Here is a 27,644-nt window from a genome sequence, read left to right on the forward strand (position 1 = left end):
TTGGTCCCACCTGCATATTGTTTCCCAAGAGGCATTGACAGACCAGGAAGAATAATATAATGTGGCTCAGAGAAAGTGCAAGAAAAGCACAAACTTTTAAAATAAAAGTAAATAGAAAAGCAAAATGGATCAGCTTCAGCTAGATTAGTTAATAGCAACAGCAGTAGCTCTTAGACTTATATACCTCTTTGCAGTGCTTTACAACTCTAAGTGATTTAGAGTCAACATATTGCCTCCAACAATCTGGCTCCTGATTTTACTGATCTAAGAAGGATGGAAGGCTGAATCAAACTTGATCTGGTTAGGATCGAACTAGTGGCAGTTGGCAGAATTAGCCTGAAACACTGCATTCTAACCACTGCACCACCATGGCTCTTAATGCACAGATAGCTGTACTAACTGTTTCAAGAACCCTGTACATTTCCTCAGGCCCAACAAATGCCAACTCTTTCCAAATAGCCTAGTTCCGTGATGGCGAACCTATGCGGAACCATTTGTTAGGGCACGTGAGGCGTTGCCCTGTCAGCTCCAGCGTGCATGCATGCACTGGCCATTTTGAGGCCATTTTTCGGTGTTTCGGAGCAAAACACTGGCCCTACAGGCAAGCCTTCAGGGAAGCCTCCTGAAGCCTCCGGAGGTTGAAAAACGGCCCTGCAGACAAAACAGAAATCACCATTCCCAAACTTCTGGGTTAACCATAGGGCTGTTTTTCGCCCTCCTGTGCACGACCCCCCTGCATTCCCTCCACTTTTGGCATGGGAGCCAAAAAAGGTAGCCATCACTGGCCTAGTTAGACCGTACCAATCACTTCATCAGACTGCATAGCTGGAATCCAAATCATAGTGAATCCAAGTGACTTTATCCAACAGATACCTTGAACAGTCCTCATAGCAGTCCTTCAGATGGTTCTCTGAACTATATTCTTCCCCTTACAGAGATTAAGTCACCTTAAGCTTTTTATTAGTTGCTTGAATATTTTTGACTTGTTTAGGTAAAAGTTTGTTCATTATTTTGTAATCTTTAGATAGTCTTAATAAAGCAATTCCTCTGAAATAGTATTTGAGATAACTTTATACAAGTTGGGTGGAATGATATGTATGTTTATTTTTTAAAAAATTCTTAGTAATTCTTAGTAAGATTTTTTAAAGATTAGTTCATCTTCCAGTATTTCTGATGTGAAGAACTCTGATAAAGAATTCCCCCCCCCTCATATACAAGAGAGAAAACAAGCCAGTTTGTTTCTTCAAGCCAGAATCTTTTGTACTGTAAATGTCAAGCACAAATCTCTCTTTCCAAAATGCCAAAAGGAAGATGGCATGTTCTTGAACAGAGATAATAGTCTTTCAATCTCATAAATTCTCATATTAATAAGCATCAAAATTAATATATCAACAGCATAAAAAATAATACTTAAAACAAATTTCATGCTAACCAGTATATAATATATGAAGTTTAAACTAAAAATGCTATTTATTGAGATTGCAATTGTTTCCTCACTAACTTGAGCAAAGGTACAATCTTGCTGACATCATGTTTACTCCTCTAAAGGCAGAAAGTTGAAAAGTTGTAAAGTTATAAAGTTGAAAGGAGGCATAAGAATGAATACAAGATTAAATGTTCCCTCTCAACACCTTTAATATTTGCCTGGAGGAGGTTAGATTTAATGCTTGACAGTTCAGATTTTCTCCTCCTCCTCCTCCTCCTCCTCCTCCTCCTCCTCCTCCTCCTCCTCCTCCTCCTCCTCCTCCTCCTCCTCCTCCTCCTCCTCCTTTTTTTGGATTTATGGTAACATTAATGATCTCTAATGCTCTTTAGTTGCAATGCTCAATCTACTTTGGAAAAGCCACTAGTTGGCTGCTACAAAGATGTAAAAATAGATGCTCCATAAATTGCACCAGGGCTCAAAAGGTGAATTCTTGATATAACATTGTTGCATTAAATTGAGACTTATTTAAAAATAGCATTATTCACAGCAGGTTTTCCAGTCTTACACTGTGCTGCTTTCTTTTTCATTAGAGGATATTCTAGTAATAAAATTAGAGTAGGGTGGAGTATGGATAGAGCTATCCAGGATCTACATAACTAGTATTCTGAAAATATTGTAACTATGTCATTCTTTGTTTCTTGCACTTTACCCTCCTGAACTTTTTCTGTTAGTTTCTGTATTTGCAAATTCACAACCTATCATTCTTGAGATATTTTAATATCCAAAGTCCTTTAAGTATGGGGAACAAGTATTGTGGGGTGATTAAGAAAATAAACTATAGCAGTGATGGTGAACTTTTTTGGCACCAAGTGCCCAAACCAGAACGTGTGTGCATGTGTGCGCATGTGCGCAAGTCAGAGCGCCAAAAACCTGAAGAACAGCCTGATTTTTTGCTATTTTCAGACCATTATCTGGTGCCCTAGCCCCCACAAAGACCAGCAAAGTAAATAAAATTCAGCTGCCAACCGTGTCATCTTCCATATGCAAAAGGAAGGTGGATACATTTTGATCCTACATTGTTGGAGACAAGATTTTTTTTTCAATCAGTTTGATTTGTCATGCTATATACCAGGGTATACAAACTTGTTTTCTATACATATATCAGAAAAAGTAGGTGCTAATCTACATAAGGCTACAGCATAATAAGTGTATTAAACCTAAAGAACTCAAGGGCTCTTGCCCAGTAAATGTAAGGAATAAAATGCTATTATTATCTTTAATCATTCCAATTGTATTTACTCTTAGAATTTCTGATAAAAGACAAAAAAGGGTACTTCTTGTGTGCTTCTTAGTGAACTTATAAATTGAATATTATATGCTATACACATTGCTGCAAAGTTTTGCATTACTAAGAGTAAATTCCTGTGTATTATTTGTATATCATTTTCAAAAACCAAATAATTTAAAATCTTCAATAGCCTTCTATAAATTTTTTCCCTTACCTATGTTTCTTTATATGACATAAACATCCCTTTTAAAAAGAACTATAGAGGGAATTTCCTAGCAGCAAAGTCCCTTGAGCATTAATTATGCTGCTTGCCTGGTTATATGAGCTGAGGTGGCGCAGTGGTTAATTGCAGCACTGCAGGCTGCTTCAGCTGACTGCAGTTCTGCAGTTCGGCTGTTCAAATCTCACCGGCTCAGGGTTGACTCAGCCTTCCATCCTTCCGAGGTGTGTAAAATGAGGACCCGGATTGTTGTTGGGGGCAATATGCTGACTCTGTAAACCACTTAGAGAGGGCTGAAAGCCCTATGAAGCGGTATATAAGTCTAACTGCTATTGCTATACAGGATGATTTGTTGGTCTTTGGAAGGAATGAGTACAGAAAAAAATACTCCTGCCTTTACAGAACTGTAAATAAGAGATACATATAAAGGGAAAGCTACTTTCAATATCCTTTCTACTCTATATTGAAGAAAACACTTAAGCCCTAATGCCGCTGTTGAATAACGAAGTAGAGAGAAAGAGTAGTAAAAGCAAAGACCAAAAACAAGAAACATGTTGAGCACTTTCAGCTTGCTCTAATTCTCTTAATAATTATCTTTTTCTTAAGCCCCAGACATTCATCTAGATTTCAGTCATAAATATATTTATTCTACAATTTGGCTGAATTTAATTAATTGTCTGCAATTGTTTCAATTCTATTAATTCCTCTTTGAGTTGCATGTTTATTTTAACCATAAGACTATAACATCTTCTACTGCTTACGTCTCTGCATCTCATTCAAAGACTTAAGTTTGAAGCTAGGCCATGAGCAAGTTTTTTAAAAACTTAATACCAATGAACAAATTAAAAGGGTACTATTGAGCATGCAGGCAATTGTCACAATCAGGAAGATGTTAAACTTTTTCAGTATACAGCAAGATTTTTTATCAACTCGCTTGTTGCCCAAGCCTGAAGTGAGTTGAGGAGAGTGGCAACACAAAAGTAACTAGCCATTTAACCAATAAGGGAGAAATGCCTGCTATCTTAAGGTGACCAGATTTTCAGATTGGTAAAGAGGGACACCATTGACCGGGGGTGGGGGCTTGATTAAAAATTTTATATTTTGTCAAAAGGTGATTACATGACCCCAGGACACTGAAAGCTGTTGCCAAACATCAAAATTTTGATCACGTGACCATGAGGATGCTGCAACGGTTGCTAAGTGTAAAAAATGGTCGCAAAGTGTGAAAAATGGTCATGTCACAACTGTTTGAAAGCTAAAGCTAGCTTGCATTATAATGCCTTATGCTAGCTTACATTTTCAAGAGAGAGAAGCTAAACTCCTTATTAGAATTGAAATAGAAATGAGTAGAGTAGAGTAGAGTAGAGTAGAGTAGAGTAGAGTAGAGTAGAGTAGAATAGTTTATTAGCCAAGTGTGATTGGACATACAAGGAATTTGTCTTCGGTGTACATAAAAAAAAAATAGAATACATTCATCAAGAATCATAAGCTACATTTAGTGATAGTCTCTCTCTCTCTCTCTCTCTCTCTCTCTCACACACACACACACACACACAAACACTCCTCCTCTGGATTCAATGAGACTTTTAGAAAATCCCCCCTCCTGTGCACACACTCCCTCTCTCTCTCTCCTCCTCTGGATTCAATGGGTTTAGAAAATCCTGCCTCCGTGCACATACTCCCTCTTTCTCTCTCTCTTTCCCCCCTCCTCTGGATTCAATGGGACGTTTCCCCCCTCCGTGCACACACTCCCTCTTTCTCTCTCTCTCTCCCCTCCTCTGGATTCAATGGGGTTTAGAAAATCCCCCCTTCCGTACACACTCTCTCTTTCTCTCTCTCTCCCCTCCTCTGGATTCAATGGGGTTTAGAAAATCTCCCCTCCGTGCACACACTCCCTCTTTCTCTCTCTCTCTCTCTCTCCTCCTCTGGATTCAATGGGACGTTTCCCTCTTCTGTGCACACACTCCCTCTTTCTCTCTCTCTCTCCCCTCCTCTGGATTCAATGGGGTTTAGAAAATCCCCCCCTCCGTACACACACTCCCTCTCTCTCTCTCTCTCTCTCTCCCCTCCTCTGGATTCAATGGGGTTTAGAAAATCTCCCCTCCATGCACACACTCCCTCTCTCTCTCTCTCTCTCTTTCCCCCCTCCTCTGATTCAATGGGACGTTTCCCCCCTCCGTGCACACACTCCCTCTTTCTCTCTCTCTCTCTCTCTCCTTTCCTCTGGATTCAATGGGGTTTAGAAAATCCCCCCCTCCGTACACACACTCCCTCTTTCTCTCTCTCTCTCTCCCCTCCTCTGGATTCAATGGGGTTTAGAAAATCTCCCCTCCGTGCACACACTCCCTCTTTCTCTCTCTCTCCTCTGGATTCAATGGGACGTTTCCCTCCTCCGTGCACACACTCCCTCTTTCTCTCTCTCTCTCCCCCTCCTCTGGATTCAATGGGGTTTAGAAAATCCCCCCTCCTCACACACTCCTTCAGCCTCTTTCTCCCCTCTTTCTGGATTCGCTCCGAAGTTTTTAAAATTACCTCTTCTGTAGAGACCAGGTTATCAGCCACGTGAGACATACGCTGTGTTTCTATGGCACAGTAATCCCCTCCTCAAACAACACGCAATGCCAATTTAGAAGCCCTGAGCAGCCGAGGCGAAGCAGCAGTCCGGGGTGGGGGCGGGGGAGAGGCTGAGCTTGGACAGCCTCGGAGGCAGTTGCTAGCTAGCTCCGTGAGAGAGAGGAAGAGAGGGGGGAGGGAGGGGCTGCTCAAAGCAACAGAAAAAGAAAAAATCCATGAGGGAAGTCCGCGGTCTTCACATGGAGTAAGTCTTCTCCTCCCTCAGCCACTGGCAACAGCTCCCAGGGACGTGCGGGCGGGAATGCACTCGTCTCGAAGAAGAATATACGCTCCCAGTTGCTAGGAGAGCCTCGGCGGCTGAAGGCTTTTTTGTAACTTTAAAAAAAATCAGGACTTAAAAAAAAAAAGCCGGGACGTGGGAAAAATTGTGAAAAAGCATGACTATCCCGCCAAAAGCGGGACGTCTGGTCACCTTATGTTATCTCTTATCTAGAAGATGATGAAACAAAAGTTGCAGAGTGAAGAAATCTAGTTGACACGGCATTTGGAAACAGACAAATACAAGATCTGACACCTTAATTATCCAGCAAGCCAATTAAAAACATTATTTGGAGAAGTAGGGGTAATATTATCTGAACTGACCAATTTTGCAAATCAGCCATCGAGGCAGGTAACGTTTTTTCCACTACAGTATCTTGATAAAAATTCAAAAAATACTAGGATACTAGGGATTGGACTAGATGACCTACAAGATCCCTTCCAACTCTCTTAATCTAATCTAATCTAATCTAAAGGACCATTATCAGATGAGTTTCATAGTCCATTTAATCCAGCAATCTGATTGCAAAAATAGGATTGACATGTCTTTTAAGAATACGACATGCATCACAGCATATGCTTTGACAAAACAGAGCTTATTCTATCAGATGCCATGACCTCTATTCTGCATGACTGAATGTATGCACGTTTTTTAAATAACAAATGAAAAACAAGAGTTTTTTCTTATCAAAGCCAGTAACATATTTCAAATAAAATTTGAAAATTTAAATTTAAAATTTAAAGAAAGTAAGAAATTATATAACCAATTGGCTAAATTTGGCTGAAGTAAAATTGCTGTATCTCTCCCCATTGGCTATACTGGCTAGGTGTTAAAATTGTAATTTAATATAATCTGGCAGGCTATTAATTCCACACATCTGAAAAGAATCTTAGTAGCATTACTTGTCTACTCCAAATTAGATCCTGAAGAATTAGGAGCATATATTCACTTGTGAATTTGAACGCTGATGATAAAAATGAAAGGAAAAATCTGGTAATTTTATGCTAACAGATTGCCAATGGAATTTGTAATTTTTCCTCTGTATCTGTAAGAAATCCAGACTCTCCTCCTCATCACCATCATCCACCCATGCTGATATTTTTATAGTAGATCTTTTTTTATCATAATATTCAAATTATAGAATTCCCTGTTTATTAATTCTCTGTAAATGTTTCAGTTCTAAGAGGCTTTTTCAGTCTGATTGGAAGGTCATTACATCTGTCAATACTGTTGCTCGTGAGCATCCCTTTTGTGATAATCATGTCATTCCGATGTTAGCAGTCTTAGATATTATTATTAAAACACATATGTACTTTCATGCTCCCCTCTTTTTTTTAACAAATCTAAGAAAGAATTCGTCTGGAAGAGGGGAAAATGTATCTTGGATTCAGTGTAAACAACAAGGGAGACTACATGAATTACTTTTAAAAATTCTTTTTTAATGAAGAAATAATTCCATTCCAAAATATAGACACACAATTAAATAGTTTAATCACTTCAAAATATGTCCCCAATAGGCTTAACACACACACACACACACACACACACAAAACAATACTTAACAGCAATACAAAAAAACCCCATACAATAATAATTCTGTTTACAATACCAATGGATAATGTAAAATTTGCAGTGTGTGTCCGTTCAGACTGGTGTGAAATAACAGTAGTTAAAAACATCAGACAATTAGTAGTTTCAAGATGTAATTCTTCATACTTTTTTGGGTTCACAGATAAATTCCTGTCCTGTCATTCAAGCTCTGGCACTGAATTGAACCAACCTAACTGCTGCAACCCGCAGTTGTGGTATTTACAAGATATATCTACAGCAATTCCAAGGAACTCATAAAAATGGAGGAAAGTGGCTAAAGTAAAAGGCAGACATCTGTGCTAAATAATGATGCAACATTTTGTCTCATGCATATAAGAAAATACATATTATCACAACAAAGGCCACACACCTTTTAATGCAGTTTTAAAGTTAACATTACTACTTACAGAGATTCTATCCTCTCTTTTCTTTCAACATTCAAGAATCCTGCTATCTTCACATTCTAATTCCTGCCTCTTAATGATCTTTCCATTAACAATCCACAAGGAGTTTTGGGCTATAGTAAACAGCCATGAAAAATGATAAATGGCTATTTCAACCATTCCAGCAACTTTGAGGTTCGCCGTCCAAACATGTTTAGCAAACAAAGACTGTATGGGCTAAAACATTGGCACATTTGGGACAAAACTCTCACTCAACTTCCTCTACATGCTTGTTTCATTGTGCATGGAAACGTATGTCTGTAACATTAGCTTTGGGCCTGGATTCCTTAGGCATGCAAGTTAATGTTCATCTGAATAAGGACATCCACATTATATCCTATTCCATTAGGTTTTTATATGACATCCAAGACAAAATACAGAAACAGGTAATCTGATTAAGGACTTTGCTAGTGGAGTTTTATGCAAGCATAACTTTATACTAACAACATTATGGCCTAGGAGGTTGAGTTTTGTGTTAGAAGATGACACTTTTGGTTTCCAGATGCTAGATAGAAATCAGGGGAAAGTATTGTCCATACTGAGCCACTGTCAACTTAACACTGGTTGATGTAGCAACGTTTGGTTTTGGTGGCAAATGAAAAAGTGCTTTAACTTGGACTTCCAAAGTATAAGAGGCCACCTAGAGCTCTGCTTTGGAGAATCTGTGCTGAAACCAGACTGAGAGAATGGTGCATATGTTGTGAAGACAATAAGTGTTGCACAGATTTCCCAAAGTTTAGACTCGTGCATGAGCTTTACATGCAATCTGGGTGTGTAAATTAAGGACTATATCAGAGAAACACAATCCCTATTCTAACTGCAGGTATCTAGCTGGATTTCGATCTTTTTAATACAATTTTGCTTCTTTAGGAAATACTTGGCTGGAGTCCTGAGTTGTCAGCAAGAATTGCCAATATACTGTCTAGTACTAACTGATGTGTGCTAGGCACTAGTAGAGAGTAACCAGTTCCTGAGAGAAGGGCATAGGAGAGGTAAATTGTCAAAAGTTATGTATCCACCATGTGAAGATGGTAGACACTACAGGAGTAAAGAGTAATTATTGCGAGGTTTCTGGGGTGTCTCTATGTAAACATTTTTTAAAAATATTTTCTTCAGTTCTCTAAATTCTGTGATTTGAGTACATAGAGACAATGTTGAGAAAGACACAAGAAGGAAGATGTCAGGAATTATTTTGTGCATGAGTTAGAAAGTACCTAGAGTTATTTAATTTATACATCTTTGATCTGAAGCATGTCCCTTGTAGAATCAACAGAAAGATTCATCTTTTCATTTGGACAATGCAATATGTAAGCAAGTTTAAGGAGCTATTATTTTTTTAACAATAACTTTGGATTTATATATTTCAGCTTTTCTAAATTCGTGCTTAATGTTACCATTACGCTTAACAATTTCTAAATAATTTGCTGTTTTCCTTAGGGCTAAAATTTGCTTGTAACTAATTTACTATATAGGGAAAATAAGATTGTGAAGTATCTTTTCCAAATATAATCCTCAGGAGCAGCCTCCTCTCTATTATTTTTTTAAATAGCATATTAAGATTAACTCAAAAGAGATACTGCTGTAATTACATAATATATTCTTTTTTCTTTTTAGAAAGGACACACCTCCCCTCCATGTGCTTTTCATATTTAGCAGATTACCCCATTCAGCCCCTGAAGAAAGTCTCTCTACTCATTCCAGGAGTGTCCAGAGGGTAAGATTAAAAAAAAAAGCAAGAGGGCAGCCATGATAATGTGATAAAAGCTCTGCCTATTTATATACATTGCAAGATGTGCATGGCAGCAATCTTGATTTTCTTTTTTTTACAATACCCTGCAGATACCCCTGGCCCATTTCCAAGAATGCACACAAAACAACTAATGGTTGACTAAGGCAATGCACATTCAATAAGAAACTAAAGTAATTGCAAGCAATCTTTTAAAGCCTGTACATTTAAAGCTGAAGGCCTCAACCAACAAGATATGAAAGATGGAGATAATGTGAAAGAAAGTTCTAAAACTGCAACAAAATAATAAAATGAAGATTATACAATTAGTTTAGGGATTTTATGGCACCTGTGGTTTATAAACAGCTTTAGTAATGAGTATTTCAAAACATAGTTCACAGTTTTAAGAAGATCTGTACTGATTTTAAAAACTAGATTCTATATAATTTGAATGTTGTCTTTTGTATATCATTTCTATTTGGAAAGAAAATATTTACACTAAGTTCTATGGCTGATTTGTTAGATTATATTTTGAAAGAAAACATTCGTTATGTAGTAGCCCTAAGTCATAGAGATACTTCTTAGTGCATTTTGTACAAGTTTGTTTTTAAATTTTCATTTATTTATTTTGCAGAAATATTAAAAACAAATTGCTATCCAAAGATGCAATATTGTAATATCAACATGTGTGCAATTCCTAGTAATATCTGTGAGAATTCTGCAAGTGTGGTTGGGTTTAGTATTGCAACTATAGTTCATTTTTGGGCTATAAATATGTACACACAGGAGTATATTTATTCAATGATAAATGCATCATTATACTTTTAAAATTTCCTCTATGGAAGAATAATGTACAGTGTGTAGGAAAGTGTTCTAAAACCTCAAATTATTCAGAAATCAAACTCCTAATATAAACAGTACTGTCATTGTAAACTGAACAGGTTTGAAAGTGCAAAGGGTTTATATTTTGTTAGTACAGCCAGTGTTCTTCATCAATAATAAGCCATGTTACACATGATGTAGCTGATATAATTTAACTTTAAATAAAAATCATGGTTTTTTAATCTTCAAAAATAAAACACCTACAAACTAGAACTTGGCAAACAAAATAATTGTGCTACAGTCTGGAGACCTAGTTGGTTAGAGAGGCTGCACTTGATTTTTCACTTCTTCATTGAAGCTGGCAGCTAGGCTATTTTTGTCATTGATCGGAGTGTTGTCTTCTTCTTCTTCCTCTTTTTCCTCTTCCTCCTTCTCTTTCTCCTCCTCAGTTCTTACATCACTTTCATTATCCATTTGACTGCAGCTTTCCTGTCAAGAAATGTTTTAATAGTACTATTTATCACATGTCATAGAAACATACCAGCCCTATTTAGCCAGTGTGCAAATGTGGAATATGCACCATGTGAACATTCCTGATAAGCCCACTCCTCACTGTTACTTGAATTAGGCTAGCTTCCTTTAGACACCTGATTGGACTTGTCTTAGTCACATTTTACTCTACTCTTTACTTTTACATTTTCAGTTCTGCATATGCTATCTTTAAGGATAGGTGTAGACTTTCTATTCTGAATACACAGTTAAGCATCATTGGTAGGAGAATAGAGTTACTGATAAGATTTGTGTGATGACTGTTCAAAATCATATAATACTGGAATAATATTATCATTAAAATTTTGTGTGTATGTGTGCTATGAGTGAGTCTTGACTCCTGATTTGTGCATTTTTCTTAGCAGAATTTTTGAGAAGTGGTTTGCCATTGCCTTCTTTTTAGCACTGAAAGAGAGTAACTTATCCAAAATTACCCAACTGGCTTTGTATTTAAGGCAGGATTAGAATGGTCTTCTAATTTCTCATCTCGTGCCTTTAACCCTTATCCCAAAATAGCTCTGTATCATCAAATTGGTATATCCATCTTCCCTATTAGCAAGTCAACAAAAATCTATCAGCTCTACAGTAATACTGTATTCTATTGCACACATGTATAGTATATAGAGCGCGTGCATCTTTCCCGGTTCTTTAAAAAATATCCACAAACAATAAATGGTAATAGAACAACAGAATGTTAACAGTACATATAGATTATGGTAGCCAGATTTTGTTTGTTTAGGAAGGACATCATTTGAGAAAAGATGTATCATGTCATGAATTAAACTTAGGCCCCAAATCTGAGAAAGTTGCTCCATAAATATTATGATTGATGGGGCTTCCGGGGGAGGAGCCTGCCGTCGCCGGTGGCTCAACGGAGCTGCCCTCAGAGTTCTGGTCTGTATATCTAAAAGATCTATAGATATCTCTCCTTTCAGGCAAGAAAGGAGCAGGGAGGAACTCAGTCGTTAGAATCCTCTTTGTAGTTCACAGCTTTTTGTTTTTCGCTGTGAACGGAGAAGAGGTTCAACAAAAGCTGAGTTTTTTTTTTTTACTCCAGCCAGATCTTCTCAGTTTTTTTTTTTAAGCTCAAGGCAGGTCGCCCCCCCCCCCTCAGGACAAATCTAAGCTATTTAAAATCAATCCGAGCAGCGACCATTCCTGAGAACCTTTTTTTTTATTATTATTCAAAATACCAGCTTCAATTTTATAAAAAACTCCTTTGTCTAACTGCTTTTCAAAATGGCGATTTTATAGCTTCCGCATTTGATATATGATATATTTAGTTAGCCCTGTTTTCCTGAAGACTTCTCTTTACTAATTGCCAAAAGTTTATTGAAAGTATTTTATCTTAAATCAAGGTGAGCAGAGACTTTGTTTGTTTCCTTTTTATAATGGCTCCCAAATCAAAGCAATCTAAACGTTTTTTCAACAATACATCCCAAGCAATTGCTATAAAGCCGCAGCTTTTGCCTTCTACGCCCTCTACTGGAGATTTGTTAACGAAAGAATTTCTTTTTGAAACTCTTAAAGAATTTAGGGAGGAAATGAAGCAACTTATCTCGGAATTATGTGATAAGCTTGATGCCAAGATTGCTCAAACAAAGGAGGATATGATCAGGGTCATAACTGTAATGACAGATTATATTGCAGGAATGGAAGATAAACTGGAGCTTTTGGAAGAAGCTAATTCTAATCTGACATCTAAAATTGAAATGTTGCAACAGGAAGTTGAAAATGCAGAAAGACAACTTGTTATGACAAATTATAAAAAGACTGCGTTTGCAATAAGAGTTAGGGGATTGCGTGAAAATGAACAGGAGAATTTGAAACAGACCTTTTTTGAGGCTTTCAGTCGTTTGGTGGGAAGTCCGGGACTCAACTTTGATTGGCAGATCCAAAAAATTTACCGCCATAATTCGTGGGCAGCAAAACAGAGACAGCTTCCGAGAGATATAATTATATATTTTGCTACAAGAGAATCCAGAAACGCGATACTACAAGAGTTTTACAATAACAGGCTGCGAATTGATGGACAGGACTTGATCGTTTTCAAAGAAATACCACCCCAAATGTTAAGAGCCAGGAGAGACTATGCTTTTCTAACTAAAGAACTCAGAAACAATCAGATACAGTACAGATGGGAGGTGCCATTTGGTATTACAGTTACACTTGATGACCAAAAACATCGCCTCAATTCTGTTTGGGAAGCCCGAGACTTTTACTATAAGATCCTAAAGGCGGGACTTCCTGAATTACCCGGACTTGGACAAAGACAAGGAGAAGTAGAAGAGAAACAACAAAACACACAACTACAAGGCGGGAGGTATCGTTTTCCCCCTCTGGAAGGGCAGAAGAGCAGAGAACAAGGATTTAGTTATGCTTCCAAAACATTTGCTTAATTTTAATTTGAATAATACTTTGTGACTTCTGTCTTGTATAAAATGGTATAGTGGTATACCGATGAAGAGACATTAAGGCTGAAAGAAATGATGCTGATTTCCTCGGAAAATATATTGTATGAGACTTAAAAAAAGACTTGATGGATAACTCTGAACTTTTATATAAATTGTTTATGATTTATTTTCTAGGGTGAGGAGGGTGAAGTTGTGGTTTAGGTTGAATAGAGTTGGGACGCCTGGTGTAGATGGGAGGGTAGTGAAGGTTCAATTAGAGCTTATTTTGAGCCAGAAAGTAAGTTGATTTTTATATAAACTGTTATTGGAATATAATGTCTGGAAGGATATACCCAGGGAGTGTGCAGGAAGGCGGAGCAAATATGAGAGGAGTATGGATGAAAATAAAATATATATATGGACACGGGTGAGGTAGGATGAGAAGAGTTGGAAAAGGAAACCGAGAGAAGTATTTGAGATGTGTTTAAACTGCTTTTTAGAGAAGGAGGTAAAAGGGACAAATTAAAGGTTTGGAAATAGACAGATATTTAGACAAAGAGATAAGGTCCCTAGCTAGAGTAGAATTCTATTTGATTAACTTATTCGGTTTCAATATAGTTTGAAATCCTGCAAGTAATAAATTAATTGAGATTAGGAATGATGTACATTGTTTATGTTTTAATAATGATGGGAAGCTGAGTTCAATGTAGAGAGTTTATTGATTTTTTTCCTTTTTTTTTCTTTTTTTCTTTTTTCTTTTTTTATCTTTTAATTTTTAATCTATTTGGTTTCAATATACTCTAGACTGTGTTTGATAAAAAACTATGCCGGGCATGGGATCTGGGAAGTAGGAAGGGGGCTTGGGAGGGGGGTTTACTGGGGGGAGGGGGGGAAATATAGTTTCAATTTCCAAAACAATAAGAATGCACTTGTATACTGCTGCTCTTTTTTCTTTTTTTTCTCTTTTCCTTTTATTTTCCTTTTTTTTCCTTTTCTTTCAATTTTAGTATAAAATACAAATCGAATAGATTAATGAATAGTAGAAATACACCGAAGCGAGGAGTAGAGGGAAAGAAGAGGGAGGAGTAGAGAGGGAGTGAGAGGGGAATGTAAGGAGGGTGAGATGGAGGGAAGGGGAGAAAGGAATGTCTGAGGGGGAGGGGAAGTAGAAGAGGGGGATGCTGGAGGGGAGAAATGAAAGTTGGAGGGGGAGAAGAAAGGGTGTGTGGAGGATGAAGTGTTATACTGGTTTTCTATAGTGGAATAGAAGATGAGTTGTGTTTATTGTTTTTTTAATTGCACAGTATATAAGTGATTGTATAAAATGAAAATGAAAATGAAATAAAACAGTTAATAATCAAAAATATTATGATTGATAAAGTTGAAAGCCATGGGAAGATGGAAAAGTAATAGCAGGACAAAAGTCATATTATCTATCTAGAAAACATCATTATGGATTTGGAGTTTAAATCTTGGAAACTAGCCTTCCTCAATATTACAATATTACCACTTCCAGTACATTCTGGTGAGAAATTTGGGGTAATATTAGTATGGTAATATACCTGGAAAATATCAGGTTGGTGATATTTTTTATATGACAAAACTCCAAGCATTATTAATAAAAATATAAAAACCTTAGTAGCTTCTAAACCAGGGAACAAGAATAGGTGTCTTGTGTGGCTTGGTGATATAATTTGGGACAGAGACAAAATTGAAACTCACTCCATATGATAAGTATCTCTTGGGAGAAAGCTGCCATGAAGAATTCTGGCCTTTAAAAACTATATTAATTTAGTAGAATCTGAAAAATATTTATAGTTCAATTATGTGAGATTAAGTATTTTTAAAATAATTTTACACTTGCATTGAAGGATCTTCCACAGCATTTAAGAAGGACTAGAATAATTCTATTCAACCTTCTGTACTAATATCCAAATACAAAGTATTAATATTCAAAATTACTTATTGTTTTTTTAACAAACTCAAAAGCATTTTCATCTGTAATTCTTTGAATGGCTAATGTCTTAGATTTCACTTCATAATTTTTAACACATGAATTGTTTAAAACAAATTAGAAACATTTGAATACCATTGACACTGACAAAATCATGATCCAGGGGTGGGTTCCTGCCAGTTCTACCCTCTTCTATAGAGGAGGTTCCACAAATCTACAGTGCCATTTAGAACCGGTTCCAGCTCCCTCCCCCCGCCGGTCTGCACATCATCAAGATGAAGAGCGAGAGGAGGAATTCTGGGAGTTGAAGTCCAAAAGTCTTAATACTGTCAAGCTTGAACACTCCTGGTTTTTTTTTCTAAAGGGTTAGGGGTGCAAGGGTCTTGTACTTGACAGCTTTAAGACTTGCATGCTTCAAATGCCAGAGTTCCTGAGCTAACATTTTGGTTGCTAAGCAAGAGCGTTGTTAAGTGAGTTTCACCACATTTTAGAAGTTGGCCATGCCCACCCAGTCACATGGCCAGCAAGCCACTCCCACAAAGCAGGCCATCCCTGTCTATCCCAGGTCTTTGGAAAGGTCTTGATAGGTGGACAAAGATGCCAAATCCAGTCTAAACATCTGCCTGATTCTGTAATAATATTGATTCAAAACATTCTTATGCTGTGCTACAAAATATTGCTTTGAAAAGTGTAGACACTAATTATGATACATGATAACCCACATGCAACTCATTTGCATCCAGAAAGCAGATTTATAAGCTAAATCACTAAATTCTAGTTTGGGGAGTTATGTTTCATATCATTCTTTCCAAAGATGGTATTCATTCCATCCAGTAGCAAACAGTGTTTCATATTAACAGGCCCATAAAAACAAATCACATAGCCTACACTCCTCTCAATAGCTTTTCCACTGCTACAGAATAGGAACTTATTCTCATTTGACAATTACAGTTAGAATTGCAAAATGATTACAGTATTGCAAAATAATTACAGTATATTATAATGTATTGGTGAAGAGAAAAATGTGGCCAACTTCTTTGCCTCTCCCCCTCCCATCTTGCACTCCAATCAGGATAATTACTGAATGAAAGTGATTGATATCAGTTTTAAACCAACTTAAAACTTACTTGAGAGGAGAGTGATACAAGGATGGTTACTCATCCTTGTAAGCTGACCTGTAAAAAAGAAAGTGAAAACAGAAAATGTGAGCAGCCAGATCAGTGCACCATTCTAAAGACAAAGGGACTCAACAGGAGTGAGAGGTGTCATATGGGCATGCAAGAATAGTACACACCAAATGAAGAGGTTAGCATGCAAGAAGAAACTGTGAGAAGGTTGTTGCTGCAGAAAATGCTAGAAAGGATGAAGATTCAATTTGTTCAATTTGTTGCATTTGCTACAAGGCCCAACCAAAAAAGAGAAAGAAGATTATCTTGTAACTCTTATTTCTAAATACTTTAGGCAGTTATAGGCAATCATTTCTCATTTGTATTTGTAACTTTTACAATATACTCATTTTTTATAAGGATATGTACAAATGGTCCTAAAACTACAATTTTTCAACATTTAAAAGTACTTCCTAAGATAGAGTTAAGTTTCTCATTAATCAGTATTCCTTACATATAGTGAAACAGAAAACACATTCTTATATTATTCAGTGCTTTGATCTATTTAATATTTCTTGTAGATATAATCCATATTCCCAATAAATAAGCATAATATAGGCAGATTATCTGCTGGTTTACTTAGAAGTAACATTTCAACATATACCAAGAATTTTAGATTTTAGACTGATTTCTATAATGCCAAAATTACGGCAGGCAGATATTGCTATCTTTTTAAATTGCTAGAAAATTTTAAAATACTAGAAAATTACTAGAAAAAAATATTTTGCTGCTTGGACCCACACATATACTATGCTGATAGTTTATGACATCCTAAGATCTTGAGAAGATATTGGTCAATATGATGGCTAGTAGCAGTTAAAGACCTGGCAGCTGTGATTACACACTGTTGTTAACATATTTGTGAAATAGTCTCTATAATTGCATCAGAGCAATTGTGCTATCAGTGACTCATATCTTCTACATGGTTTTAGCACTGTCAGTACTTATGTTAGTACTAGTATCTGATGTAGTTTCTAGGGACTTTGTGAACTGAATTACTGGGTTTTTTTATAATGTCTGCCTATGTTGAGAGAGCATAAGATTCCTACTATTATCAATGTACACTAGTGGCAACTTTCTTTAGTGGGCTATAAAATTGGACTAGCTTTGTTTGCTTATTTGCATGGATGGTAGATAATTAGGTTTTAATTTGAAATTATTTATTTTGCTGAAGAAAAGACTGTATTTGAGATGATTTTGAGTAAGATGAAAGTTCTATCTTTGGAGATTAAGTCTTGATGGCTCATTCACACATGCAAATTACCACTTTCTTTCACAGTATAAAAGTGCCAAGAATGCATGTGTGAACACCCACCTACTCTCAAAGTTATTTTGTGAAAATAGAACAGCACACTGTTGACAGAGTATGTTACTAGTATTTGTGATGCACCAACTAACAGCTTGTGAAGGTTAATGTCAGCCTTTTAATTTCAGTACAAAAAGTACTTCCTGATTCACAGAAATATGAATGCATCTCACTATTATTTGGAATCTATACCCTTATCACATATTCTTCAAAAAAACAAAATCTAGGACAGTAAAATTTCTTTCCGCTGTGCAATTTTGTTGAGTTCTTATCTTATTTTTACCTGATAAGCTTCATCTTGCATTTTCTGCTTCAAATACTCCTCCATCTTGAGTTCATTTTCTAGTTGACAGACAGAATCATTTTCATAGTTCTCATCATCAGCTCTAACGTAAGACTCTCCATCCTCTGTAACCCTAAACACAATTATTAATAAATAGGGTTGTGCAATTACTGCCTGACCTACTTCGTATTCAGATGCTTCTATGTAAAAGCAGTAAGTTCCATCTTATGTTAGTCTAAATTTGCAGAAGTGATGGTGGGGAAACAGAGTATACAACCCACACCAAGTCATTTATATTGTGGAATGTGAGTTTAGAAAAATCCAGTACCCTTTTTCATAATTTAACTTTTGTAGAACAGATTGCCTAGGAGGGCATTTTTGAAAACCAGTATAGAATGAAAGTGGTAGAAAGCTCAGGGCACTATGAAGATTCAGGGATGTGGTAGGGAGCTCCTATACTGGCTTTTGTGAGTTCCCATAGAATGACTTCTGATGCTGATTGTGATTTTATACCAAATATGGTAGCTTTCATATTTTGTATATTATTTAACTTGTTTTTTTTTCTTATGAGCCTCTCAGAATGGCTTAGATGAGATGGGCAGCCATATAAATCAATTACATAATAATAGTAATATGCAGAACTCTGTATTTCAGAAAGGTATGAATTATATGGTGGACTACCAGTTTGGTATGTTGTGGTGAATACCAGAATGTTTGGTGCCCAGAACTGAGAATTATACCCTTTTACATCCTGTAAAAGCATCTCTTAATATTTCATCTAAATAAACATGCAGAACAAACTCATCTGAATCATGTTAATATCTGAAGCAATGACTTCAACAGATACTTGAATTTCATTTGGTCTTTTGCTATAATGTTCTGCTTTGGATCAAGATCTTTTCAAGATCTCGCCATCTTGTAAAAGGTGTCTGAGTAGATGGGTATAATTATAGGATCACCACCAGAGATGGGTTGCCAATTTTTCTACTATTGGTTTAGGCACATTCCCGCGCACGACACTTCTACACATGCGCAGAAGCACCCTGATGGGTGGGCAGAGAGTCCCGCTACTGCTACTACCAATTCGCCTAATCCGGGCCGAACTGGGAGAAACCTCTGATCACCACTATGTAATTTTGTACATAGATAGATAATACACTTAGTTTCTAAATTTCCATCTAAAGCAGTATCCTCATCTTCAGCAGAAAATTGTCCATTCTTCTCAAAGGAAATAAAAAAAAACTACACCCAATTTTGGCATATTTTCTGAAATGCCCCTTTGAATGGATTCAAATGATGTTCCTAAAAGAGACTTGGCTGTTCTTTGGTATATATTAATTATCAACAACTTTCATCCTGAGTTCAAATATAAAAAACATTGCAAATTGTTTTTCTCACCAAAATCTTATGAGAGTTTCATATTGTAGTTCAAAAGTCACTCTTTATTGCTATACTTGGCTTAATCTTTACTTTAAAAAGCATCCCAATATTAAATGGAAACTTAATTTCTCAAACTTTGTTTATTGAAGACAAGAAAAAGATAGAAATCAAAGAGAAGGCAAAACAGGATGGAATACCCACAGGTCACTGCGAATGGTTCCAGTAGCAGCTACATTGTGAAGATATCCTGGCTTCCTGGCATGGATTTGTGCCAGAAAAGCCTTTTCAGAAGTTGGTGATGGAACAAGATCATCAAAATGAGTCCGACCAAACTCTGAATCCACATTACTTTCTGTCTCACTTCCAACTTCTGTATGAAGAAATAGGTTGGTATGATAATTATATCTTTCGTTCCTATTCCTAGCATGCTTCTCTCCTGTTTTTATTACTGTACATTGCCATCTTATATTGCTAAAGAAACACCATACTGTCCACATTAAAAACACATGCAGAGCAACTTTCACTTTTGTACAGTTCAAATTTGCCATTTATTACAACTTGCCATACACAGACGAGTAAAGCTTTGATGCCAAGTGGGGTGACTCAGTGTACCTGGTATCCCTAAATCAGGGAATATGCTAATGACTGGGTAAGCTATTAAGCGAGGTATTAACAATTAATTACATCACTGGATTGCCTCTTATTACAATACTGATGCATGAACCCTTGGACAGTGTTGTTGTATAAAGAAACTAAACAGCATTGACCATTTGTTCAGCAAGAAGACATATTGCTGCATTTGAATTCATTTGAGTTAGTTCAATTATATTCAGTGAGATTTAATTTTTAAAATATTTCAGTAGCACCTGGCATTACACGAGCTACCAAATCTGTACTCCACATAAATATAATCATTAATAAGGCAATCTAACTCTTATTTAATAGCCATAAAAATTAACAAAAATCTCAGGCATTTAAAAAGCACTGGAAATAAATAAATATCACCAATTTAAATGCTGAAATAAGAAGGAATCTTGTGCTGAAAAGACTAAATCAGTAGTTCAAACTGTTAAATAGTAGCTTAAAATATTTTGCAGCACATTTTTTCTAGATTGCAGCTTATCTTTAGACTATATATTCAACCAGTATAAAACACTTATGCTTTAAATCATCAGACCTGAGTTTAACTCTTTCACGAGAGAAGACATGGTATTGGTGATAGAATCAGCAGCTACCAACAAGTCATTTCTTAAATTTCTTCTTGTACCTAATCAATAGAAAAGCAAAGTGCAAAATATTTTTAGCAATGTTTTGAGTTTTTTGTGTACATTTAACAAGGTAAAATAATAAATGATGCAAAACTCAATTAAGAAAACAATTTAAAATTTATGAATTTTAAAAATCTGTTTAGGTAGTTTTTATAGTGGCATAATCTCTGACTACCCACACTACACATGTATTAATTTCTTCATGACCTCTGCAGAATAGCAATAGCAATAGCAATAGCAGTAGACTTATATACCGCTTCATAGGCCTTTCAGGCCTCTCTAAGCGGTTTACAGAGAGTCAGCATATTGCCCCCAACAATCTGGGTCCTCATTTTACCCACCTCGGAAGGATGGAAGGCTGAGTCAACCCTGAGCCGGTGAGATTTGAACCGCTGACCTGCTGATCTAGCAGTAGCCTGCAGTGCTGCATTTAACCACTGCGCCACCTTGGCTCTTAGATTGGCTTTAATAAAATTAATTAGTTTGGAACTGGTATACTTTTTTTAGGTAGGCGATGTAACGCTCCTGTATCAAGATATAACTACTGCCATATAGGGACAGCATCAGATGGGGAAAAATTAGATTTGGTAAAATTCTGTCTGAATTCTCTGCCTTCTTTATGAAAAATTAAAGAGAAATTATTTATCAAATGAAATATGCTAGAGTAGGTTCAGTGATTAGCCAACTGTTGTTTTTAGTTCTAAGATATTTTACGTTTTTTTAGGGATATATGATGAAATTATAACAGTCTGGGATAGACAGCACGAAAATGATATCCAACAGCTTGGCCTCTGAACTACTTGGAGCCATATTGTAATAGGACCTTGGAAGCCAATGTAGAAGCCTCCGCACTGTCAAGCAGTTGGCATGAGGAACAATAACTACAAAGCACAGCTTATAATAGCACATTATAAATAAGTACAATTGCTATTGTCTGAGAATAAAATGCATCTCTATGTATATTTGCCAATAAAAAATACTGTGTCCTTTGCAGATAATTTAGAAAACTGGACATTAGATTGGAAGAATTTTTTTTCTCCCATTATTTTATTATGCAGCAATAAAAACTAATGTTATTTTTTTTCCATTTCTGCTCTAGTCTGCTGTGAATTGTCCTCTGATGCTGCTTGTCCCAAATATAAACTTTGAATTACTTGATTAATTATTTTAAGAAAAAACTCTTTTCAGAGAGTTTAATAGATATGCAATGAGGAAAGAAGCTACGGATTATTAATTTTTTAACAGAGGACAGTTTGTACCATTACCTTGCGCAAAAGCTTCTTGCACATCTCCTCCCACCCCTGTCAGAGAATCTTGTGGTGTGTGGGCTGGGGTTGAGCTGGCAGATGCAGATCTGATAGGCATTGGAATTGGCCGACTGATCGTGTGGCTGGGAGACGAGCGAGGAGAGCCTGCTCCTTGGGTCTAGGGGGGGGGGAAGGAAGCCATGAGTGATTCAGGATGAAGTAGAAGAAGATACTTCTATCCCACCATCTCCAATTATTTCTCTGCTTGAGAAAATAATCAGAATATGCCCATGCTGGATAGTGTTACCATCCTGATAGAAAATGAATGGATCAATATGCTGTCAGTTCCTAGAATCAAAAATACATACGCTAAAACAGAAATGATCAGAAATACAGGGAAAAGAGATTGGTGACCTTGCCCAGAGTCCTAAAGATCACATTGACATATTAATTTAAATTGTCCCAACTGAAATGGCAAAAATGTATTTCTTTTTAATGTTTTCTTTTTCCAGTTGCCTGAAAGTGAAACAACAAAAAACAAAAAGACAAATCAAGTAGTAATTATGTTTTTCTTTCCCCTTAGTCACCTGGCAGCAGCAATGGAGAAAACTGTTGACCACACTGTTGAGTCATGACAGAAGAGCTATTGAATTCTTTGGCTTATGTTATGTTAGAACTTAGAGGTAAAGTAATAAAACTGATAAAGTAAGTAAAGTTGCCATAGGAATGTTTTTATTACTTTCCATGGAACTGAGTGTTTCTATGCCATCAATGGTCCCATATCTTGTGTTTGTGAGAATGGAAATTTTGCAGTCTCATGACCTCTGAACTAAAAAGCAGGCAATGCTCTATTCCATGTATCCTACTCCATACAGATGGGAGATATTCTGGTATATATTGGACAGAAATCAGAATCCAGTCTAGAAATTACCATTATCCTATAACCATAACCCCTAATCCTTTTTAATTTAGTTTAATCAAATTCATATAACAATTACTTGTTTCCTTATCATGCAAACACATTTAATCTGTTTTCCTCTGTATCTTATTCATATTATATGTAGGCAATTTAATCAGACAAATGTTTTACTAAGAAAAAGTTTCATCCCCCCATACTTAACACATACATTTATTTATTTATTTATTTATTTATTTATTTATTTATTTATTTATTTATTTATTTATTTATTTATTTATTTATTTATTTATTTATTTATTTATTTATTTATTTAGCGTATGGCAAATACGGTTAACTGTTTTTTTTGTCTTTGGTATATAGCTCCCTCTGCTGGAACCTAGGATAACTCATAATACAGAATTTTGTAATCAGTAACCTACACAAAATAACTTTTAATAATTCTGAAATGCTTAGGGAACATCATTTTATGAATATATGACATAATAATACACCATTTTCAATTATTATTATTATACAATTGTATCACAGCGGCCAGTTGTTTCGCTGGATTTGGCATTGGTTACTAGTCGGGCCCCACCCAGGGGCCTAGGATGCCGTAACGTATTTTCGTAATATGCATGCAGATCCAAGCAGTGCAGCTTTTTGCATTTGACTGATGGTGATTTTGTCAATTTTTAACTGTTTTAAATGTAATTCCAGTGCTTTTGGAATAGCACCCAGTGTGCCAATTACCACTGGAATTACCACTGCTGGTTTGTGCCATAGTCGTTGAATTTCGATTTTTAAGTCCTGGTATTTTGCGATTTTTTCATGTTCCTTCTCGGCGACCCTGCTATCACCTGGTATTGCAATATCTATGATTGTAACCTTGTTTTTCTCAACCAGTGTGATGTCTGGTATATTATGCGCCAGTATTTTGTCTGTTTGTATGCGAAAATCCCACAAGATCTTGACCATCTGATTTTCGGTGACTTTTTCAGGCTGATGTTCCCACCAGTTTGTTGCTGTTTTAATATTATAATTTTTGCACAAATTCCAATGGATCATTTGTGCCACCTGATTTTCGGGGCAGGTACAGTCTATCACTATCACCACGTGGATGTAAACTGTAGTGCATTGTCATTAGTTTCCTGGTTTTTCAGTCCAAAAGGTCCAAAATCAGCTTGTGTCCAGTTAACTATACCAGCTGTGTATCTTATAACTGGTATTGCCCAGGTATTTATGGCCTTGATTGTATTTCCACCATTCAATTTAGATTTCAAAATTTTCCTAACTCTGTTGGTGTACTCTCGCCTGACAATAGCTTTTACTTCTCCATGCTTGATGTTATCCAACTGCAGAATGCCTAAGTATTTGTAGGCTTCATTTTTGTTGCATTTAATTAGTTGGCCATTGGGCATTTCAATTCCCTCACATGCAGTGATTTTGCCTCTTTTTATGGATACAGTGGCGCATTTTTCCATGCCAAACTGCATTGAAATATCGGTGCTGAATACTTGGACTGTGTTTGTCAATGATTGGATTTCTATTTCTGACTTTCCATAGAGTTTCAAATCATCCATATATAGTAAATGCGAAATTTTTTCAGCTTCTTTGGCTGTTTGGTAGCCTAATTTCATTTTTTTAAGATTACTGATAGTGGGATCATTGCGATGATGAAGAGAAGAGGTGAAAGTGAATCACCCTGGAAAATTCCTCGCTTGATATTAACCATTCCGTAGATCTCATTCCCTACTGCTAACTCAGTTCTCCATTGTTTCATCGCCTTTTCAGTAAAGGATGTAATATTTTTGCTAATGCCAGTTGTTTCTAAGCATTTTATGATCCAACTATGTGGCAGTGAGTCAAATGCCTTTTTGTAATCAATCCAGACCATATTCAAGTTCGTTTTTCTGTTCTTACAATTTTTTAATATCATTTTATCAATTAGGAGCTGATCTTTTGTGCCCCTGCTCCTTCTTTTGTTGCCTTTTTGCTCTACTGGCAAGATGTTGTTTGTTTCCAAATAATCAATCAATCAATCAATCAATTATTATTATTATTATTATTATTATTATTATTATTATTATTATTATTATTATTATTGCTTGTTGCACAGTCTATGTAGTTGACTGCGATGAACCATAATAACTGAAAAATTATTTGTTAATTGGAAGAACAATGGCCAATACTTGAAAGCTATAGAAGAAAAGCCGATTTAAAAAAATCCCACGTGGATTTAATTAATATCAGGAATGTTAAAAAAAGAAACTGAAGGCTTTATTTTAGCAGCTCAAAAAGACTGCATGAATATGCAACAAACAACAGCAAATGTCATCTTTGTAGTAAAAAGTATGAAACAATTGACCATTTGATTACTGTTGCAGCAAAACTTTACAGACTACAAGTGATGTCATGACTGAATTGCTAGAAGACTAAAACATATGAAAAACTGTTGCAGGAACTGGGTATGTCTCGTTTAATGAAAAGAAGGACTAGGGGAGACATGATAGCAGTGTTCCAATATCTCAGAGGTTGCCACAAAGAAGAGGGAGTCCAAGGCACCTGAGCGTAGAACAAGAAGTCAAACTATTCTCCAAGGCACCTGAGGATAGAACAAGAAGCAATGGGTGGAAACTAACCAAGGAGAGAAGCAACTTAGAACTGAGGAGAAATTTCCTGACAGTTAGAACAATTAATCAGTGAAACAGCTTGCCTCCAGAAGTTGTGAATGCCCCAACACTGGAAGTCTTTAAGAAGATGTTGGATAGCCATTTGTCTGGAACGGTATAGGGTTTCCTGCCTAGGCAGGGGGTTGGACTAGAAGATCTCCAAGGTCCCTTCCAACTCTGCTATTGTATTTGTATTGTATTAAGTACTGCAATCTAACCACTGTGCCACTGCAGCTCCTAGGTATTAGGGTACTACTGTATTTTTCCATGTATAAGATGCTCCCATATTTCATATAGTTTTTTGCATCACAGGAACAACAGAGGTGAAACTTAGAGTGGCAATGAAATACAGGAAACAACTACAATTGAGAGGAATGATAGAGCTGCATAAAAGATAGAGGCTCATCCAGCATGTGTGGTCTTCTGCTCAGGCCTCCTATGTATAAGATGCATCTCAATTTTCAAGTAAATATTTTAAAGAAAAAGTATCAGAAAAATTTGGTATCTGCTTTTTCTTCCAGTTCTACTACTTTTGGTTGGCTGGATGTTGTTGCTAAATGCCAGGTCTGTTGTGAACAAAGCTCCCCTCGTCCAGGATTTAATATTGGACGAGGAGGCAGACCTGGCATGTATAACCGAAACCTGGCTGGGCCAAGAGGGAGGAGTCCCCCTCTCAGAAATGTGCCCAAATGGGTTCCAGGTGCTGCACCAACCGCGACACCAGAAAGGGGTGGGGGAGTGGCAGTTATCGTCCGAAGGTCATTAGTTCCTCGCAGGATCCCTGCCCCAGAGATTGTGGGGTGTGAGTCTCTCCTCTTGAAGTTGGACCTAGGGGTTCAATTGGGCTTGCTGTTGATGTACCTGCCTCCCAGCTGTGTCACGACAGCCCTACCTGTGCTGCTAGAGGCAATAGCCAGGTTGGCGGTGGAGTTCCCCAGATTAATGGTACTGGGGGACTTTAATCTACCGTCTCTTGGTGAACACTCTGATGGGGCACAGGAGTTCATGGCTTCCATGACAACCATGGACTTGACCCAAGTAGTTCAGGGTCCAACTCATAGAGCAGGACACACGCTCGACCTTGTATTTCTCTCGGGGCAGTGGAGACGTGATCTTGAGTTAAGGGGAATAGATACCTTGACCTTGTCATGGTCAGATCACTCCTTGCTGAGGCTTGACTTTAGGACACTACTCCCCCATTGCAGGGAGGTGGAGCCGATTAAGTGGTTCCGCTCCAGGAGCCTGATGGACCCAGAGGGAGCTTGGAGAGATACCTGACTCCCTTGTCCGCAATCCGACCGAGTCTTTGGTCGCTGCCTGGAATGTTGCGGCACTGGATCGAATTGCGCCTTTGAGGCCTCTCCGTGGCAGCGGCTCCAGGAGGGAACCTTGGTTTACCGAGGAACTCCGGGAAATGAAGCGCCAAAAGAGAAGCCTAGAGCGACGCTGGAGGGCTAGTAACTCTGAATCTAATCGAGCACTATTAAGAGCCTTTATTAGGACTTACCTAGTGGTGATACAGGTGGCAAAATGTACACATTTTCCCGCTCTTATTGCATCCGCGGAATCTCGCCCAGCCGCCCTGTTTAGGGTGACCCGCTCCCTCCTGAAAGGTGAGGAGGCGGGGGAACCCCTGCAGGGAAGAGCTGAGGTGTTCGTTCAGTTTCTGTTGGATAAAATCACTCAGATTCGGACAGACCTGGACTCCGCTTGGGAAGTACCAGCCGAGATGCCGAGGGTTAGTCTTAATCGGATTTCCTGGGATGAATTCGAACTTGTCACCCCTGAGGAAGTGGACAAGGCCATGGGAGCTATGAGTGCCTCCACCTGTTTACTGAACCCATGCCCCTCCTGGCTGGTTTTGACCAGCAGAAAGGTGACACGAAGCTGGCTCCAGACGATTACTAACACATCTTTGCAGGAAGGGTCTTTCCCGCAACCATTAAAGGAAGCAGTGGTAAGACCCCTCCTCAAGAAGCCTTCCCTGGACCCAGATATTTTGAAAAACTATCGTCCTGTCTCCAACCTTCCTTTTGGGGGGAAGGTTGTTGAGAAGGTGGTGGTGCTTCAACTCCGACGGACCTTGAATGAAGCAGATTATCTAGACTCCTTTCAGTCCG

At 37.3% G+C, this 27,644-nt stretch overlaps 1 protein-coding gene across 12 annotated transcripts in view; it reads right to left on the reverse strand.

The window, feature by feature from the left end:
- Positions 1–7,245: 7,245 nt before the first annotated feature.
- The window catches only part of DTNA (dystrobrevin alpha), a 176,958-nt gene continuing 156,559 nt past the window's right edge, over positions 7,246–27,644 (reverse strand). For 5 of the 12 annotated variants that reach the window (XM_087707105.1, XM_087707101.1, XM_087707098.1 and 2 more), the window contains 6 exons: positions 21,973–22,132; positions 20,617–20,706; positions 19,641–19,809; positions 18,060–18,192; positions 16,432–16,479; positions 10,757–10,897 (listed from right to left, as the gene is read on the reverse strand). In XM_087707105.1, coding sequence (XP_087563231.1) covers positions 16,462–16,479; positions 18,060–18,192; positions 19,641–19,809; positions 20,617–20,706; positions 21,973–22,132 — 570 coding nt within the window. In that variant the 3' untranslated portion in view covers positions 10,757–10,897; positions 16,432–16,461. Of the gene's footprint in view, positions 10,898–16,431; positions 16,480–18,059; positions 18,193–19,640; positions 19,810–20,616; positions 20,707–21,972; positions 22,133–27,644 lie in introns of those variants that run through there. The other 7 variants (XM_087707097.1, XM_087707096.1, XM_087707102.1 and 4 more) reach the window with 3 other exon arrangements.

This window comes from Thamnophis sirtalis, unplaced genomic scaffold, assembly GCF_051295495.1.
Source record: "Thamnophis sirtalis isolate CommonGarterSnake01/CBP01778 unplaced genomic scaffold, rThaSir2_p1.2 scaffold_2, whole genome shotgun sequence".
NCBI classification, from domain to species: Eukaryota; Metazoa; Chordata; class Lepidosauria; order Squamata; family Natricidae; genus Thamnophis; species Thamnophis sirtalis.